The 16,076-nt window shown below is 42.5% G+C and overlaps 1 protein-coding gene across 5 annotated transcripts in view; it reads right to left on the bottom strand.

The window, feature by feature from the left end:
* The window catches only part of syne1a (spectrin repeat containing, nuclear envelope 1a), a 123,410-nt gene that overhangs the window by 28,733 nt on the left and 78,601 nt on the right, over positions 1 to 16,076 (bottom strand). For 4 of the 5 annotated variants that reach the window (XM_040017770.1, XM_040017773.1, XM_040017771.1 and 1 more), the window contains 17 exons: positions 15,794 to 16,012; positions 13,953 to 14,239; positions 13,518 to 13,683; positions 12,487 to 12,642; positions 11,998 to 12,150; positions 11,272 to 11,454; positions 11,008 to 11,145; positions 10,529 to 10,714; positions 9,696 to 9,818; positions 9,378 to 9,560; positions 8,214 to 8,357; positions 5,667 to 5,897; positions 3,313 to 3,453; positions 1,698 to 1,811; positions 1,326 to 1,487; positions 670 to 858; positions 366 to 539 (listed from right to left, as the gene is read on the bottom strand). In XM_040017770.1, coding sequence (XP_039873704.1) covers positions 366 to 539; positions 670 to 858; positions 1,326 to 1,487; positions 1,698 to 1,811; positions 3,313 to 3,453; positions 5,667 to 5,897; positions 8,214 to 8,357; positions 9,378 to 9,560; positions 9,696 to 9,818; positions 10,529 to 10,714; positions 11,008 to 11,145; positions 11,272 to 11,454; positions 11,998 to 12,150; positions 12,487 to 12,642; positions 13,518 to 13,683; positions 13,953 to 14,239; positions 15,794 to 16,012 — 2,949 coding nt within the window. The remainder of the gene's footprint in view (positions 1 to 365; positions 540 to 669; positions 859 to 1,325; positions 1,488 to 1,697; positions 1,812 to 3,312; positions 3,454 to 5,666; positions 5,898 to 8,213; positions 8,358 to 9,377; positions 9,561 to 9,695; positions 9,819 to 10,528; positions 10,715 to 11,007; positions 11,146 to 11,271; positions 11,455 to 11,997; positions 12,151 to 12,486; positions 12,643 to 13,517; positions 13,684 to 13,952; positions 14,240 to 15,793; positions 16,013 to 16,076) is intronic. The other variant, XM_040017772.1, reaches the window with a different exon arrangement.

A 16,076-nucleotide genomic window follows, 5' to 3' on the forward strand; every position in this document is an offset into this window, starting at 1 on the left:
ATTATTTAAGCACAGTGGTACCGTAAAATTCAAATGCTCATATGATGTTAATTATAAACATATGATAATATTGTAAAAATATACATATATATAATTAATAAAGCTCAAGTGCAGTTATGGTTTGTTAGCACCTTCCCCAATTGAATCAATTTGCCATAAAAAGACTCCAAAAACACAAAAACGATGCATATTTTTTTTCTATAGAAATGAAAGTGAATGCAAGCATGAAGATCAGAGAGTCCAAGAAAAAGTACCATTTCTAGGACAGTGAAGCAGTCAGTTACTTCAGCCTTTGATAAAAAACACAGCAGCATACAAGCTGTCATGCCCAGTTTTGTTTCTTTAGAGCAGATTTGGCTTCTCACCTGACAGTCGATGAGCTGCTCCTCCATGTCCATGTCTTCATTTTGGGGCTGAAGGGCAGAGCTGAGAGTGGCGCGAGTGCTGAGCAGCCAATTGTCGAGCTCCTCGGCCTCGCTGTGGTATCGCTGCAGCGCCTGCTCCTGTCGCTGCTCCTCCAGTTGTTCACTTAGTTTCTCCTGTAGAGGTCAATGCGACGCATATCTTAAATTCTCAGGTGAGCTCACCAGAATTATAAAGATAAGGAGCAGACATAACATATACAAGCACATGATAAACTAGAAAAAGTATGAGGTCTTGGTAAATCACCTCCAGCAGCTGCCGTTTCCCCGAAGCCTTCATTCGAATGGTGGCCATCCTTTCTCCCAGTACAGTGAGAGTAGACTGCAGGGCCAGCTGTTCCCCAGCATCCCCATCACTCTCTGCCAGCTCCTCAGAGAAGCACATCTGTAGCTCACCAATCTCATCCTGCAGCATCAGGATCTCATCCATCAAAGCCTGAATAAACGGCAATAAGACGTGTGTGAGGATTGAAATGATAATATACAAGAAAAAAAGAGCCAATGGGAATTAATTAAGGATGAGAAGAAGAGGCTGAATAGAAGATGGTGTGCCAGCAGTGAAAGAGGGTGTGCAGAAACCTCTTGACAGTAGTGTTGTAAAAGCAAACTGTTTCTCTTAAAGCCGTGATGTTGGCATAGCAACGAAGAACAGTGCCATGCAGTCTGTCCAACCATTGCCTTGCCCCGTGCAATATTAAACCCCCGAGTCGTACTCTGTTTCCCAAGAGCTCGCTGGTCTATACCATCTTTGTGAGGATGTCTCCCATGAGCCTTACAGATTACACTTCATGTATTACACTACTACTTTTACACTCTTTATCTGCACTACATTATGTTCCTTTATCCCTTTAGAACACACATGAGCACATTTCCCCTAACACCACCCCCCCACTCAGCTCTCACCTGGTGTGCAGCCATCTGGCTCTCTGGAGTCTTGTTGGGCTCTAAGCCCTCATTCAGCGCCCCCTCGATGGACTCCATCTTGATGGAAATTGATTGGAGGGACTCCTGATAGTGTTGCTGCCGCTCCAGAGCCTCATATAAGCTCTTCTGTTTCTCACTGATCTGAAAATATGATGACAAAGTCAAGCTGTCAGACATGGCAGTGTCGGTCTGAGGTCACTAAAGCTTCAGGCCGGAATTTGGGACAACTCGCGTCTCGCTCAGTATGCTAGGAGACAAACTAATCCTGAGTTTGTTATTGTGTTTGTCTAACAATAACACAAACAATAAAAATAAATAAATGTGTTGAATTAAAGTGAAGATGTGACATACCACATTCTTTAGCGTTTCCCAGGATCTCTGCAGGTCGTCCAAGTTAGCAGCACTGCTTTCCATAGATGGGTCGTACAGTTCCTGAAGAGGTACTCGGCTTAGTGTACCTCGACCCTGTGAAACGAGGAAAAAGTAAGTGTGGGCTTCATTAGTGTGTCAGGGTGATGTACGCTATTGATGGGAATAGTTCTTTGGGAAACCTTTGGGCTTACATTTACAGCATAAAGTCTATAAAAAGCCTAGTGGCACACTTGGCCTAAGAATCTGAAAGTTTTACAAAAACTTACTTTTAAAATGTTTTTTTCCCCAGACATGTGCTTAAAAAGAGGCAGCTAAATGTTATAACTTGATACTACTTTACCTACTAAAATGCAATTCAACATTGCAAATAAAACTGGTTGACCTTGAGTCGGGTGTCTCTTGCTGATACAGCTGACGTTACTTTCTGTTCTTGCTGGGAGAACAGAATAAAATCCCTCCTTTCTCATGTTACTCTCTCACAACAAGAGAGAAGCATTTAGTTTATGTCATATATAAGTTCAACATTAACGCCTTTCTAGCAGAAACACAGGAGAATTTATGTGCGTTATACATAGCAAAAGATGAATTTCAAATAATTACATTTGTTGTATGAAATACGTCTCTTATGTGTTCTATGTATTCTCATAAATTGACTTTACATGTTAAACAGTCACCTACATTGTCCATTTTCAAAACACATCTTAAAACACATTTATACCCTTTGGCTTTCGACCCAGTATGAAACACACTGATCATGGTTGTTTTTATTCTATTATATAACTGAAGTCAATATGTCATGAGTTAACAGTAATAGTAGTTCTCTTTAATTTTAAAATTAGGCTGCCCCCATAATCATATCCTGCCACACAGTGGGCATGGGTCAATCCTAAGGCAGATTAACTTAGATCTGCTGCTGCATTTCCCCCACAGCAACAGTTAGTTTAAATTCCCAGCTGTCTTTGAACTTGTTTTTTCTTTCAATATTTAAGTGTAGAGGCACATAACAGGCCACTAAAACAGCATTTTAGATTTTACAGCTAAAATAAAAAATTTGACCTTTGCTGTTTCTCCCAGCACAACGAGTGTTTCTGTTTCACTTCTACATCATTCGCGGTCACAGACAGCACAAAAAGCTACTTGATGACACCTCAGTTGTGTGTACAAAAATGGGAATGGCAAACAAAACTTCCATCAGCAAAGTAAATATGCAAACCGGAGGCCAATTTAAAAAAAAAAAAAAAAGGAAAAGCGGGTAAAATAAGCGCAGCAAATCTCCAGCTCTCTCAAACATACTGTGTTAACAGTGATGATGGTGGGGTGGTCACTGTAGGGTGGTAAGTTGGTTTGTTATGGTGGTGATGGTGAAGAGAAGGGGATGTATTTACCTTACGTCAAAATTTTGCCACATATTCAATATTTTTTAGCTTTTGCATTTTGCAACATTTGAAGCTTTAAAGATTAAAGTGTTATCTTCTAACAATGATGGTGATGACTGAACGTTTAAAGGTGCAAAACACAAAGTGGCAATAGGGAAGTTGAGACCATCAGGTAATACTGGTCGGTTTGCAGTTTTCCAGGGTGGGATTTGCAATACCTGGTTAAGAGCAGCTTCAGCGTTAGCCCCCGGAGAGGGGGAGCGGCAGGCAGGGGGAGAGGAGACCTCGCTGTTGGTACCCTCCTCCCCTGACTCCTCTGTCACAGGGGAGAGGAGTGTGTGGCAGCGGCCGGCTGTCATCTGACCACACATACACGCCGCAAAGAAATGAAACGCACACATCAAAAGAAGCAGGTGAAAGAAAAAAGGAGGGGGAGCCAAAAAGAAAACAACCAGATCAAAGGGGAGAGGAGACAGAGAGGGAAAAATGAGGAGGGAGAAGAAGAAGAAAAAGCATAAAAATTAATGGGGAAGTGCAGGTTAGCCAGATTGAAGTGGCAACACATACTGCTTGATTAATTACATAGTGAGTAATCAAATAACACAGAAAGGAGACCCATTAGCTCACATTAATGACACTGATATGCCTCACTGAAATTCTTCTGCAGTAACACAACATTAAAGAGCATTGCAGAGGTAAAAGTCTTTGCTGTGTGAGCAAATGGACAAACATTAGATTCCACTGGCAGTGAAGTAGTTGCTTGGATTCTTTACAGGATACATCAGGATAAAGGAATGGCCCTCACCAGGAAGCTGAGAAATCACACACACACACACACACACACACACACACACACACACACACACACACACACACACACACACACACACACACACACACACACAATGTACACAGACAGTGATTGCTCACATCACACATGAACCCATACATGCTGTAGAGTTAGTACACACATATACAACAGGAAAAGGTTAAAGTAGTCCTACAGACAGTAAGAATAAGGTCTCTGATAGAAAAATCCAGCAGTATCAAAGCTCAGAATCGAACAAAGCATGGCTATAGCATGAGATAGCTAACAGAGACAGGGACTGGTGAATACAGCAGCAGCTGTCCTAGAAGTAGCACTGTTGTCAGTGTGCCTGCATGCTTCAGCAGAGAGGCAGAGCTGAAATGCGAGCCAAACCCTACTGGGCTGCTTTTTGGCAATGCGATGCAGACCTTAGTCTACTGACTCAGGACCTTCGGAGGACTGTTTCGCGGGCTTTATGATGCAATGCAAGGCAACTAAGAGCATTAGCACACCAGTATGTGTGGGAAACTGTGTGGTTTTACATTGTGAGGTTCGCTTGGTAAAACCACTGCTGTAACAATGACAACGTGCAATTTTAAAAATATCAGTAATCCATGCGTGACAGTTACCATACACGGAAAATGACAACGTTTACACATACACACAAAAACACACACACACACACACACACACGCAGTAATATCCTGTTTCCTGGCCTGCTGAGACGAAACACACCACAAACAACAGTAGTACACCGGGAAGGCTCAGAAACCTGATTCAGAAACAGACTGAAAGGAAGTGGGGTGGTTACTAGTGCTAACTGTATGAAAAATAAATGATTAAGATGAGGGCGACAGACAGGCTCAGGCTAACATTAAGTGACAAACAAGGTACCAGTGACACACCAGAGGAACCTAAATTACATACAGAATTAATAAAAAAAAAAAAAACCCTATTCAAAACCTTTTACAGTACTACTTCTTTGCTGTAGCGGGACAAAAACTTCCCACACACGGCCGGATTTATAAAGAACTATTTTCACCTACAAGAAGAAGGAGTCAGCAACAGATGGCAATGCCCTCACAGGGCCCTGAGCTCAACATCAGTTACTCCAGGATTACACGAAGAAAGAGCCTAAATCCACAGAGCAGGTGTGGAAACATCTTCATAAGGGAACAACCCACCTGGGTGCAAGTGTACCAGCGAGAAGTGGTGCTGTTTTAAAAGGCAAGGTTTTACACCCGCCCCAACGACCTTTGAACTTGAACTTTGAATTAAAACGTAATTGGTGACTAAAAATATTCATGCCACTAGTTTAAAACATGTTGCGTAGCACTGTATCCTTATCCAGCTGTTACGTAGGCCTGAACAGCTGCACGTGAGGTAGGGCCTGCTGTTCAGCTACTTCTGTGTGGCTCATTATTATCTTGTAAATGAACTGCACAGTCATAACTGTTACCGTGACCTTAATAGTGGAGAAGAAAAGGTTTGCAGATCTAAAAAATCTAATCTTAAGTGATATTATCAGACATGCATTAATGTGGTATAAGTCAAGGGTAACTAACCTAACTGGAGTTTTGTTAAATGAAGCACATAGAAACCTTAAAGGCCCCACTGGGATCCTTGGAGTCACTTTGGCAGTCAGTGGTATGTGCAGAAAGGGAGAGATGCTACAACTTATGCACACATGCACACACATCCTTGTAATGTCTACAGGTCTATGACTGTATATCCCCCCCAAAAACCAGAGGTTTTCCCACTCACCATGACTACAGAGGGGTGTGCTGGAAGCTGCTTGGCGTCAGCTGTGGTGGTGTCTGTCACAGCGCTGGGAAGCTCCTCGTCACTCAGTTCATCCATGCCGTCTGAAAAGCCCTCCACCTCGCTGACCGTCAGCAGCATAGTGGCGTGTTTGGCCTTCACCGTCAGCATCTTGCACTTGGAGTGGAGCGAGGCGATCTGCTCCTGGTAGCCACGGATCTTCTGGGCTAACTCCTGTCAAAACATTCCAAGCAAACAGAAAACACCAACCCCAGGATCAGGAGAGTGTGGCTGAGTCCACACCACAAGATCAATAGTTCCTGTTTAAATAGGATCCTGTGAAAGTGGGTGGCTGACTTGGTTCAGCCTTGAATGTGGTGCCGGTCTGAGAGGAGTAAGCAGAGCAGACGCATTCTCTTTGGCTGTCTTTGGTGTAAGTGTAGAAAGAGAATAGCACCGCCTCACTCTCCTTTTTTCCTCTCTGTCTTTCTCACTCTCTCTCTCCTCTGTATCTCTGAGCCAATCGGAGCAGCACAGAGGCGGGTGACTCAGATCAGCGCTGAAGCTAAGACAGGATGTTTGGTTGAAGCAGAGACCATAGCAGAAATACTTCAAAATCCCTCAGACACTCCCTCTGCTACACATACACAAATGGCAAGGAAAAACAGGAAGTGATCTCATCGCGCTGCACCCTCCCCCTCCCTTGCCTGCTACTGTCGTTCTCAGCCAATCCCTTGGCAGATTACTTCTAACAAAAGGGAGCTGAAGGAGAGAGGGAGGGCGTCTGGAGGAAGAGTGACAGAAACGGTGTCAAATTACAACTACGCTAATGTGCCAGCAGGCCAGCCCATCTCTGCCGTTCCTCCTCCACCCCTCTTTTCACCCTCTGTCCCACAGATGGTCATTGCACTGATAATCAGGTCATGTGACTAAAGGGGCCAGTGGAGTTGCAACTCTCCGCTGAGCTTAGAGATCTAACTTAGACATAAAAATGCTGGCATGCCAGGCCGCTCTGCTGCGACAAAAGGTGATTACAGGGGTGAGAAAATATCTGCAAATATCTGTAACACCTGGGTTAATATTTTCCAGGCAGTCAAACATTGGAGTAAGATATAAATCTGCCTGAACCGTGCAGCAGAAATTAAAACGTAATAAAAGAAAAAATGTTGCCTGTGGGGAGACACGATGTTTCTCTGCAGGTCTTTGCATCTGCACTCCCCCTTCACAATCTCCTTCTCGGCATGGGGAGATCTAACATACTCAGCAAAGTGAAACTGCAGCAGAGGCTCAAATCGCTCAGGTGAAAACCATCTAACTCTGGCATCTGTCTATGCAGATTATATTTACATGCACCATCAGATAAAACTAGGAATGTGCGTGAGTTGGGCTTGTAAAAGCACCACACAACATTTTCTCTGGATTGCTGTTTGGGAAAATGCATGCTTTGATCATGTTAAAAGGGAGATTAAATCAGATGTTTTTAAACTGGGATTTAGGGGGAATGATGGAAAGGGGTATTAATTGACCATTTATTTTTAACCAGGGTCCCTTGATGGCTGACAGCAAGGAGGTTTTGGGTTTGAATGTGCAGACTGACTTGCATCTAACTCCCACAGTCCAAAAACATGCATGTTAGGATTGGTCTAAATTGACTCTAGGTGTTTATGTGAGCATTGTCGACTGCCTGGCCTGTCTGTTTGGTTTAGCTGAGGGAATTGCCTGGGTGGAGGGTACAGAAGGAAGCACATGTGCATGCTGTGAATTCCCTGGACTACACACCTCTGTGCCATTCTCAAACAGGTGTAATAAGACAGACAAGCATTTGTACTGAAGAGCTGGAAGATTAAAGAACAATTCATGTCCAACCTAACCACTTTGACATTTGTGTTCTCACACTAGATTTACTCAACAATTTCAGGGCTCTATAGAAGCAGCTTTTGCTTATACTGAATGATGCAATGAAATGATAGAATTATAGTTTGAGTCATTTTAGTCAGGCTTACCTAAGGCTAATTTAAGATATATGATACATTCACTGGTGCCACAACTTCTGCTTTTTGCCTCTGTGCATTGAAACATAGGACAGGAAACATAATGACTCAAGTTCTCTGTTTCTTTCACTTAACTCTTTGATGTTAAAAATACTGACCTCAATAGAAATGTCTGAATGTCTGAGGCATCAACTAATTTTTTAAGAGTCACACTCAATTTGGTTTACGGCTGAAGACTAAAATGTTGTTCTAGGAGCAAATCTTGTAGGGAGGGCCAGTGAAACCACTGTACAGAAGTTTAACCACACAATCCCTGAGAAATATATAAATATTAAAAAGCCAAAATTTCTATTCTACTTTACATTTTCCAAAGCCATTCGGATGGGAATCTTTGCAGGGCCAATTCTGGCCTTATTTTTGACAACCTTGGATAAGACAATCATAAAGCTGCATTTTATTGATAATGTTGATGATTTGGGGGTTACATGTTTATCACCTACACACTGCTGTTCTAATAAACCAAACAGATAAATGACAGAAAGTAAGGAGACCCTCATACCTCGTGGTGGTGTATCTGAGCCTGAAGTTCCTGTATATTATTAGTGGAAACGGGCCGGTCCTGAATGATCCGATGAGCTTCTTCAATTAATCTCTGGAGGTTCTTCACTTCCTGTTCATACTGCTCATACTGCACCACGGCCTCCTGTCAGGGCGTTAAGGTAAAATGAGATGAATGAAACTGTATTTACAATATAGATCCCTGAAGGAAATTATATTTTCCCTTCCCAATCTTCGCAGGAAGTCAAGTTCTAAACTTTTACGTAGACTCTCATATCCATACGCAGTAACTGGTACTGAGCATGCTCATTATATTGTTGGTAAGCTCTTATTAGACAGAATAATCTGTATTTTTCATTTGCTGATATTGAAATAATGCAGGTGTGTGAGAGCTAAATTACCACGATTAGAATATTGCGATTACAAAGATAGATGTGAATGTAAATGGTAAATGGACTGGTTCTCATATAGCATTTTTCTACTCTTATCTGTGCACTCAAATCACTTTATACAACTTGCCTCATTCACACATGCACTTTTTTCTATGCTTTTTCTAGTTATATGCTTTCTATCTATCTAGCAACTTGGGGTTAGTATCTTTCTCATGGATATTTGGACTGGATCAGCCAGGGACTGAAGAACCAACCTTCCGATTAGTAGATGACCTAATCAGAAGGTCTGTGTATCAAAATGTTTTAGACAGCCTGTCACAAATTTGACCTTGAGCCAGAACAATGTGCCCACATGGTAGATGAACTGTTTCAGTTCTTGTTAAACATGATGTATTTGGTTCAAATGGATTGACTGATTTATTGGCTGAAAGTCACTTGCTTCGTCCTCAGGGCTAATCTTCACTACAGTTGGCCTCTGATGGGGGCTTAAAGAAAACACAGACATTCCTGAGAAGGCTTGTTGAAACACTACAGAGCCCAGGTTTCAGAGCATCCACTCTTCAAAGCAATAACTCTTCTCATCAGCTGAAATTTCAGTGCTACTTTTAAGCGATAAAATACTAACAAAAACAATGCAACTGAAAAAATATATAATTTTGATAGTAGGGTTCTTATCTCAAAGGCTGATAATGTACTGTTTCTTGTCTCTGTCACTATGACTTTATATCTAACAGCTCATCAACAGCCTTCATAATACTCGGGCTGCCTTTTACCTGCAGGATATTGCACTGCTGGATTGTGGTGTGTTGCAGTTGGCTGGCTTCTTGCTGCAGAGTCTGAGCTGTGCGGCAGATAGGCAGACTGGCCACTACCTCCTCTGGCAGCCGGAGGGCGCTCTGACACTGCTGAACAGCAGCTACTTGCTGCTTAAAGCCCTCCATTTCCACCAGCAGACGCTTATTGAAAAGCAAAGAGGTTGATAATAAGACGGGAGATAGAAATGCTAGATGTATATCAATGGACGCTAATTTAAATGATATCTGCAGACTGACTGGACACAAGCTGTTTGCCAGTATTATGTTTGTGTTTACCTGTCTCTGTGTCAACTGCTCTCTGAGACTGAGCTTGTTAAGTTCAGGGGAAGCAAGTGTGGCCTGTATCTGATCTACAGCAGCATGGAGGCTCTTGACCTCCGCTTCCAGACGCAACATGTCCTGAGGAGAGATACAGACATAACAAATCAAGGGAAAGTATATGTGGGCAAAGATACAAGATAGAATGTAGCTTCTGTACACAGCAGTAATCAAACCCACATGAAAACAGATTTTTAAAAGTATCAAAGCTCCTTTGTGGATATCTAATGCTGCAAATGTTTTTTTTTTCCTCAGTGCAGTTTGAAGGATGAAGATAGTGGTGCCTCTCGCTTTAAAATGTATTCATTTGCAAATTCTAACTGACCTTAATGTGCATCATTGGAAAGAAACTAAATTACAAGTCGCTACAAATTAAACTCGTGCTCTGCAGAAAAAAAATCTAACTCACAAGAGGAGTTGTAAACAGATTTCCAATGCACAGTGTTATTAGCAACAATCAGCAACAGACTGTCGTCTGGGAAGCAGCTGCATGGCAATCAGATTAGCGTAACAGATTACTGCTGCACACGCTAAATGAAACAGTGCCTTCCATTATGATGGAGTAATCTGCCGTGAATGACCATAAGGGGGCACTGTTGAGTTATGGCTAAATTATAATTGACTCAATTTGAAAGGATGTGCACATGCTCTTATGCAACAGAGTGTGTGGAAATATAAAATGGGAATAGACACAGTTTTTTGGCAGCAATGGAGATGATGTGATCACAGGAAGACTGAGGCAGGGGGGTACTGCATAACTCCTGTAATGCTTTCTTAAAAGTGTCATGTACCTTAGCTGCATCCTGCAGACTCTGGAGGCGAGTCTTGGCAGTTTGCTGCAGCTCTTCTGTGCGTCTGCTGAGGTGTTTCACCCGCTGGCTCCACCCCTCTGTCTGCAACACATCCGCCAGCTGCACCTCCCTCTCCCCCATGGCCTCCAAGTCACCATGGAGACCTCGACACTCACGCAGTAAGGCCTGCCACCAAATGAACACAAATTATAAGTCAAGGAGAGGAGTCTTCTCGGGTGTGCAGTTATACTAATTAAGGCCGGTCGACATAGTGTAGAGCATGACGTTTCACTGGAATTTTAAAAACTCGGTGCATCTAATTAGCTTCAACTTTGTGGGGTATCCACAGCTCCAGGATTAATATTTTGGAGGAAGAATAAACATGGATTTTAATAGAACCCATTCATCTTACACAACAGCAGCTTTAGGACAACTTATAGCTATTCACAATCCCTGCTGGCAGCACCATTAAAGCTCACCTGGTGTGCTCGAATTTGCTCCTGCAGCTGGGACGCAGAGCTCCAAATGATATTACCGGTGACCAGAGCCTCAGCTTTCTTTGTCCAGCTCAAAATGAATGCCTTCATGCCCTTATATTCCTCCACCTGTCTTTCTGCCTGCTCAACAGAAGACCACAAAGTCAGAGCAAATAATACAAAAACTACATTTAATATAATAATATTTAAGAGAATTATATGAAACAAATCATTTGGATGGCACACTGAACTGACTGTCCCCCCCACCTTCTTCAGTCTGTTGGCTCTATCCTGGACCTGCTGCGAGGTGTGGTGCTGCACCTCTGTCAGTTTGGCTACAGCATCACCCAGCTGCTTACACAGGAGAGGGTTCTGCTCCCCAAACTCCTGCACAGCCACTCCCAACTCTGCCAGAGAGCAACCGCAGGATTCACACTCCTCAGAAAGAGCCTGGAGAGGGGAGGAGAGGAGGGGGTGAAAAAAAACGGAGGAGAAAGGAGGTGTAAGGAGGGCAGAGATTAAAGAAAGGGAGTTCATGAGCGAGGTAAAACTAGATTTAGAGTTTATTTTGAACACAGTCAGGATACATTTCAAGTAACACTCTCATCCTAAAAGCAGTAACTACTTAATTGTGACCCACAGCTTTAAAAGCGTATGAATGACAAGTTGTGGTTTTATGGCTTTCCTGGCGAGGAGCAGTGATTAATTACTAAACCAGAGGCATGTGGGATGTGCTCAAACTGCTCCTTTAAATGAATTTTAACTCCAAAGTTTTTTTTCTACAAATGAGTGAGGGAAGAAACATGCTGGGGAGACAAGAAGAAGAACAGGAGGCAAGGGGCCCAAACTCCCATCTGGAATACTCCTCTCAAAAGTGGGTCACTGTTGAAGCCAGAACTCAATTCACTCATTAACCTCAACATCTGCAAAATGAATAGCCGATTTAACAGGGGTTAATTGCTTGCTAATTAGTCAATCTGTCTGTTTGATTACTTTGGTGTCTTCTTTGGCATCCTCCAGGTCGGCACCCTTGTCTTCCAATTTTAGAGCAATGGTCTTCAGCTTTGCCTCGATGTCCTGCAGTCGGGAGCTGAAGTCCTCTTTCACATCTCTGGTCTGCTGCACCTCCCTTTCCCTTGCCTGCACCTGAAGTGGATATCAGAAACACACGCAATGTTTGTTTAACATCCCTTTTTGGCTTTTTGTTAGTGGCAGAGAAGTTACAGATAGAATATGTGTGAAGAAAGAGTTGCAGACAACATCCAACACAGAACTTTTGTGATTGTGTAATAGAGCCTTAACAATTAGACCACATAATACCTTAGAAATACACAGTTAAAAAAAGACATAGGTCAAATACTAACATAAACCTCTTGACAAGACTAAATGAATGTTAAACAAATCAGTGTCATATTTCATTGATAATATTCATACATGCATCATTATTAGAGTCAAATAATACAATAAGTAAAATGAGCTTACCTGATCCTCAGCAGATCCCAGAGCCAGCGCCACCTCAGCTAGCTGCATGCTGAGTTCAGAGGGCAGGCCAGCTTGGAGGTCCTGGTACTTTGATTGCTGCAGCTCTGTCATCCGCTCCACACTCTGACGTCTGCTGATCACCTCACCGTGTGCCGTCTACAAGGCAAAGTGTATGACATGAATGTAACATACGAGAAGCTGCACTTGATGAAATATACATGGTTATAATCAAGCTGAATGATCAACAATTAATCAACAATTAAACTCCCGTTATAGCTTGGTCTTGTTTAACTTAACTAACTCATTTAAGTGTATAAATCTTTGTCAGGGAGTTAAACTAACTTCATGGAGACAAAGCAGTGATCCACCAATAGCAACATTTCATTATTGGTGATTTCACTTTAGAAATTGTTTGGGTGTTTTTTTAAATTTGTAATTATTACATGAATGACTACAAATCCCTTTTTATCATTTTTCCATTAATCTATCTATCTATTTTTCACCACTTATCTGGCTCTTGGTCACAAGGTAGCAGACTAAGCTCTTCCAGCTCCCCCGCAGGACACCAAGGCATCCTCAAGCCAGCCGAGAGGAATAACCTTTCTAACTTGTCATGGGTCTGCCTTGAGGCCTCCTTCTAGTAGGATATGCCCAGGAGGAATCCTAATCAGATGTCTGAACCACCTCAACAGGCTCCTTTCAATTGGGAGAGTAGTGACTCTACTGTGAGCCCCTTCCAAATGACCACTGTTCTTACTTTAAGGAAGAGCCCAGAGACCCTTCAGAGGACATTCATTTTTACCACTTCCATGTACTATCTCATTGTTTTGATGACTACTAACAGCTTGCTGCCACAGGTGAGGGTAGGAACATAGATAAACAAGTAAATCCATAGCTTTACTCTCACACATTCAAACATAATCACATCTGTTAATTATGTTAATACATTGTATTTCTGTCTAAACAAGCAAAAAAACACCACTGAAGTCAGACTATGTTTGCTTTATGTGTGAGACTAGTAAGTCCTTTACCTCTAGCTCTTGCAGCAGTGAATCCAGGTCTGCAGTGGGACTCAGCAATAAACCCCGGGTGTCTTGGATCCAGCCTTTGACTAAGCCTAGCTCTTTCTCAACCTCCTCTCTCTCCCTCAATTCCTGATGCACCTGAGTCCTGCTAGCCCGCACCTGCAACACAAGGCTGACAAGACAAGGAAGAAAAAGATCAAAATAAACAAACACATTTCGGTCTGAATGGGATATTTATTACATTTACTATAAACAAATTTAAGTGGTAAAAAGCAGAAACTCTTTTTAAAAATGAAGATAAACTGAAAAGTAGCCCCATTATCCTTGTACTAGGAGGCTGTAAAACAACTTAAATATCCACCTACCTAAGTTGAACAATTAAAGCAATAATCATTATGAGTATAAAGTGGTTGTCAGCAGCCCCAGCAGCACTCATCTCACCTGTCATACTGCTCCTGCATGCTCTGGATCTCCTGTGAGCACGGCGTCTCCTTGTGTCCGTTCTCAGTGCTTTTCTCCATCACTTCCACCTTGTCATCCTCTCCCCTGAGACTGCAACTTTGTTGCCCCAGCAGAGCCAGTATGGACTGCTCCCTCTCCACTTCCAGACTGAAGGAGTCGTGGTACTCCAGGAGACTCTGAAGCGCCGCCCTGGTGGCTGCTTTCTCAACCGTGCTGTCTGGGACACGACCGTGGAGGTCTATGGACACCGATCGTACCTTCTCCATCTGAGGGACAGATGTTTATTTACAGAATTATTCTCCACATTCAGCTTCATGTAGAGCTTGTGGGTTTAATAAAGGGGCTGGGAGACATAATTACTAACATTTTTGTCTGTTTTCACTTGTGATTGCTGCCAGTCTACTTTATGTGCGACAAGACTTTGTGATAGTCAAAGGAATCAGTGGACAAAGAGGATGACATCATGCCCAGTTGAACAAAGGGGCCACAGAAAAACAGTGGACAGCAGGAATGTGCCACATATGAGGAAGTGACAGTTACTTACAATATGACTTCATTTCCTTTTTTAGGAAGAGTGTCTTGTGGGTATTTATGGGAAACAGAGAGCGTTCAAACACAAATTAGGTCAAAAGGCGGGAAAACACTCCATGACACAGTGTTTTGGCAGAAGGAAACAACTGGCCTAAAGCCTGGAGTTACATCACTGCACACCAACTGGTGTTCAGCGGTTACTGTGTTTGACCCAAATTTGCAGACGCATTTTTGCAGAAGTAAGGTTAGTAAGTAAAGTCATATTTTATTTACAAAGCACCTTTATAAATAAAACAAAACACTAAAACATCAAAACAAAAAGTGAAAAAGTGGGTGGACCACAGCATTCTTAAAATAAACAGGGACTTAACTGGACGCCAGTGAAGGGTTGATTATAGAGACCACACAGGGACAGACTGAAGACTTGTGACGTACTCGGGTCTGACTTTTGCTTCAGCCATAGCTAATGCTTGTCTTACCTGAACCTTTATCCAAACCTAAAATGTCCCATATTCTCTGCAAGTTTCCGGACCGTCAGAGTGGGACTCTGGTGATTCAACATAAAAGCCACACAATAACAGAAATAACCTAACTGATCAAGCTGAGGCAGATCAGCCTCTTCTGTGTTCGGCAAAGTATGAGTGTTTTTATCAATGGAGTCTGGTGGCTTTGACAGCAGAATAAAACAAGTCTTCTCTTAGCAAAGGCCGTCACATATCAAGTAAAGCAAAGAAGTAATAAAATAAACACAGCCTACTCTGAAAATAATATTTTTATATGATCTAGTTAGTTTCCTTGCTACTCCTGTCTGCTTCACCAACCTGGCAAAGTACAAACTATCATCCACTAAAGCTAATAAATCGACCGTGCACAAGGTTCTGATACAGCCACACTTAAAAAGAGTCTGAGTTGCGTGCTTAACTAGGACTTTCACATTCACCTAAAAGAAACCGAGCAGTCAGAGAGTAGGATGTGTTGCATTTTTTAGCTATATGTCTATAATCATTGATCATCCAGTTTTCAGTGGTTTATAAAACTAGAAGGCGGTCTAGTTGTGGAGAGTGCTAGAAAAATTACAGTGACAAGGAAATTTATACTTTTTACATCTTCAAGCTAATAAAAACACATTTTCATGATTTGGGACCTTAAAGTAAACCTTTTCCCTAAAGGTTTACTTCAGCGATTTACAGTGTGGGGACCTGCTCTTTATTCCCCAGAAAGCAGGCCAATACGTGAGGACCACCACACCAATAACATGCACAAAAACCCACGGGTAAACTGTCTCTTACTTTCTCATTGAAGTTCCTCCACTCTCTAGCAGTGTCCTCCAGTGCCCTCTCCTGGGCTCGGGCCACACTGCGGAGACGGGTCCACCGTTGCCATAGCGACGACACAACGTGACTGGTGATAGCTTTGCTGGATTCAGAGATTAATTGCTCCAGCTCTGCTGCTCTTTCTTTCAAAGCATTCAGAGGCATTTCCAGCAGGTCAACATGCGCCACCAGTGACTAGAACCAAAAGGTTATAAGAGATACGACACAAAGCTGTTTAATAAATATGTTCGCCTCAAAC

Source organism: Simochromis diagramma, unplaced genomic scaffold, assembly GCF_900408965.1.
Source record: "Simochromis diagramma unplaced genomic scaffold, fSimDia1.1 OVJJ01000802.1, whole genome shotgun sequence".
NCBI classification, from domain to species: Eukaryota; Metazoa; Chordata; class Actinopteri; order Cichliformes; family Cichlidae; genus Simochromis; species Simochromis diagramma.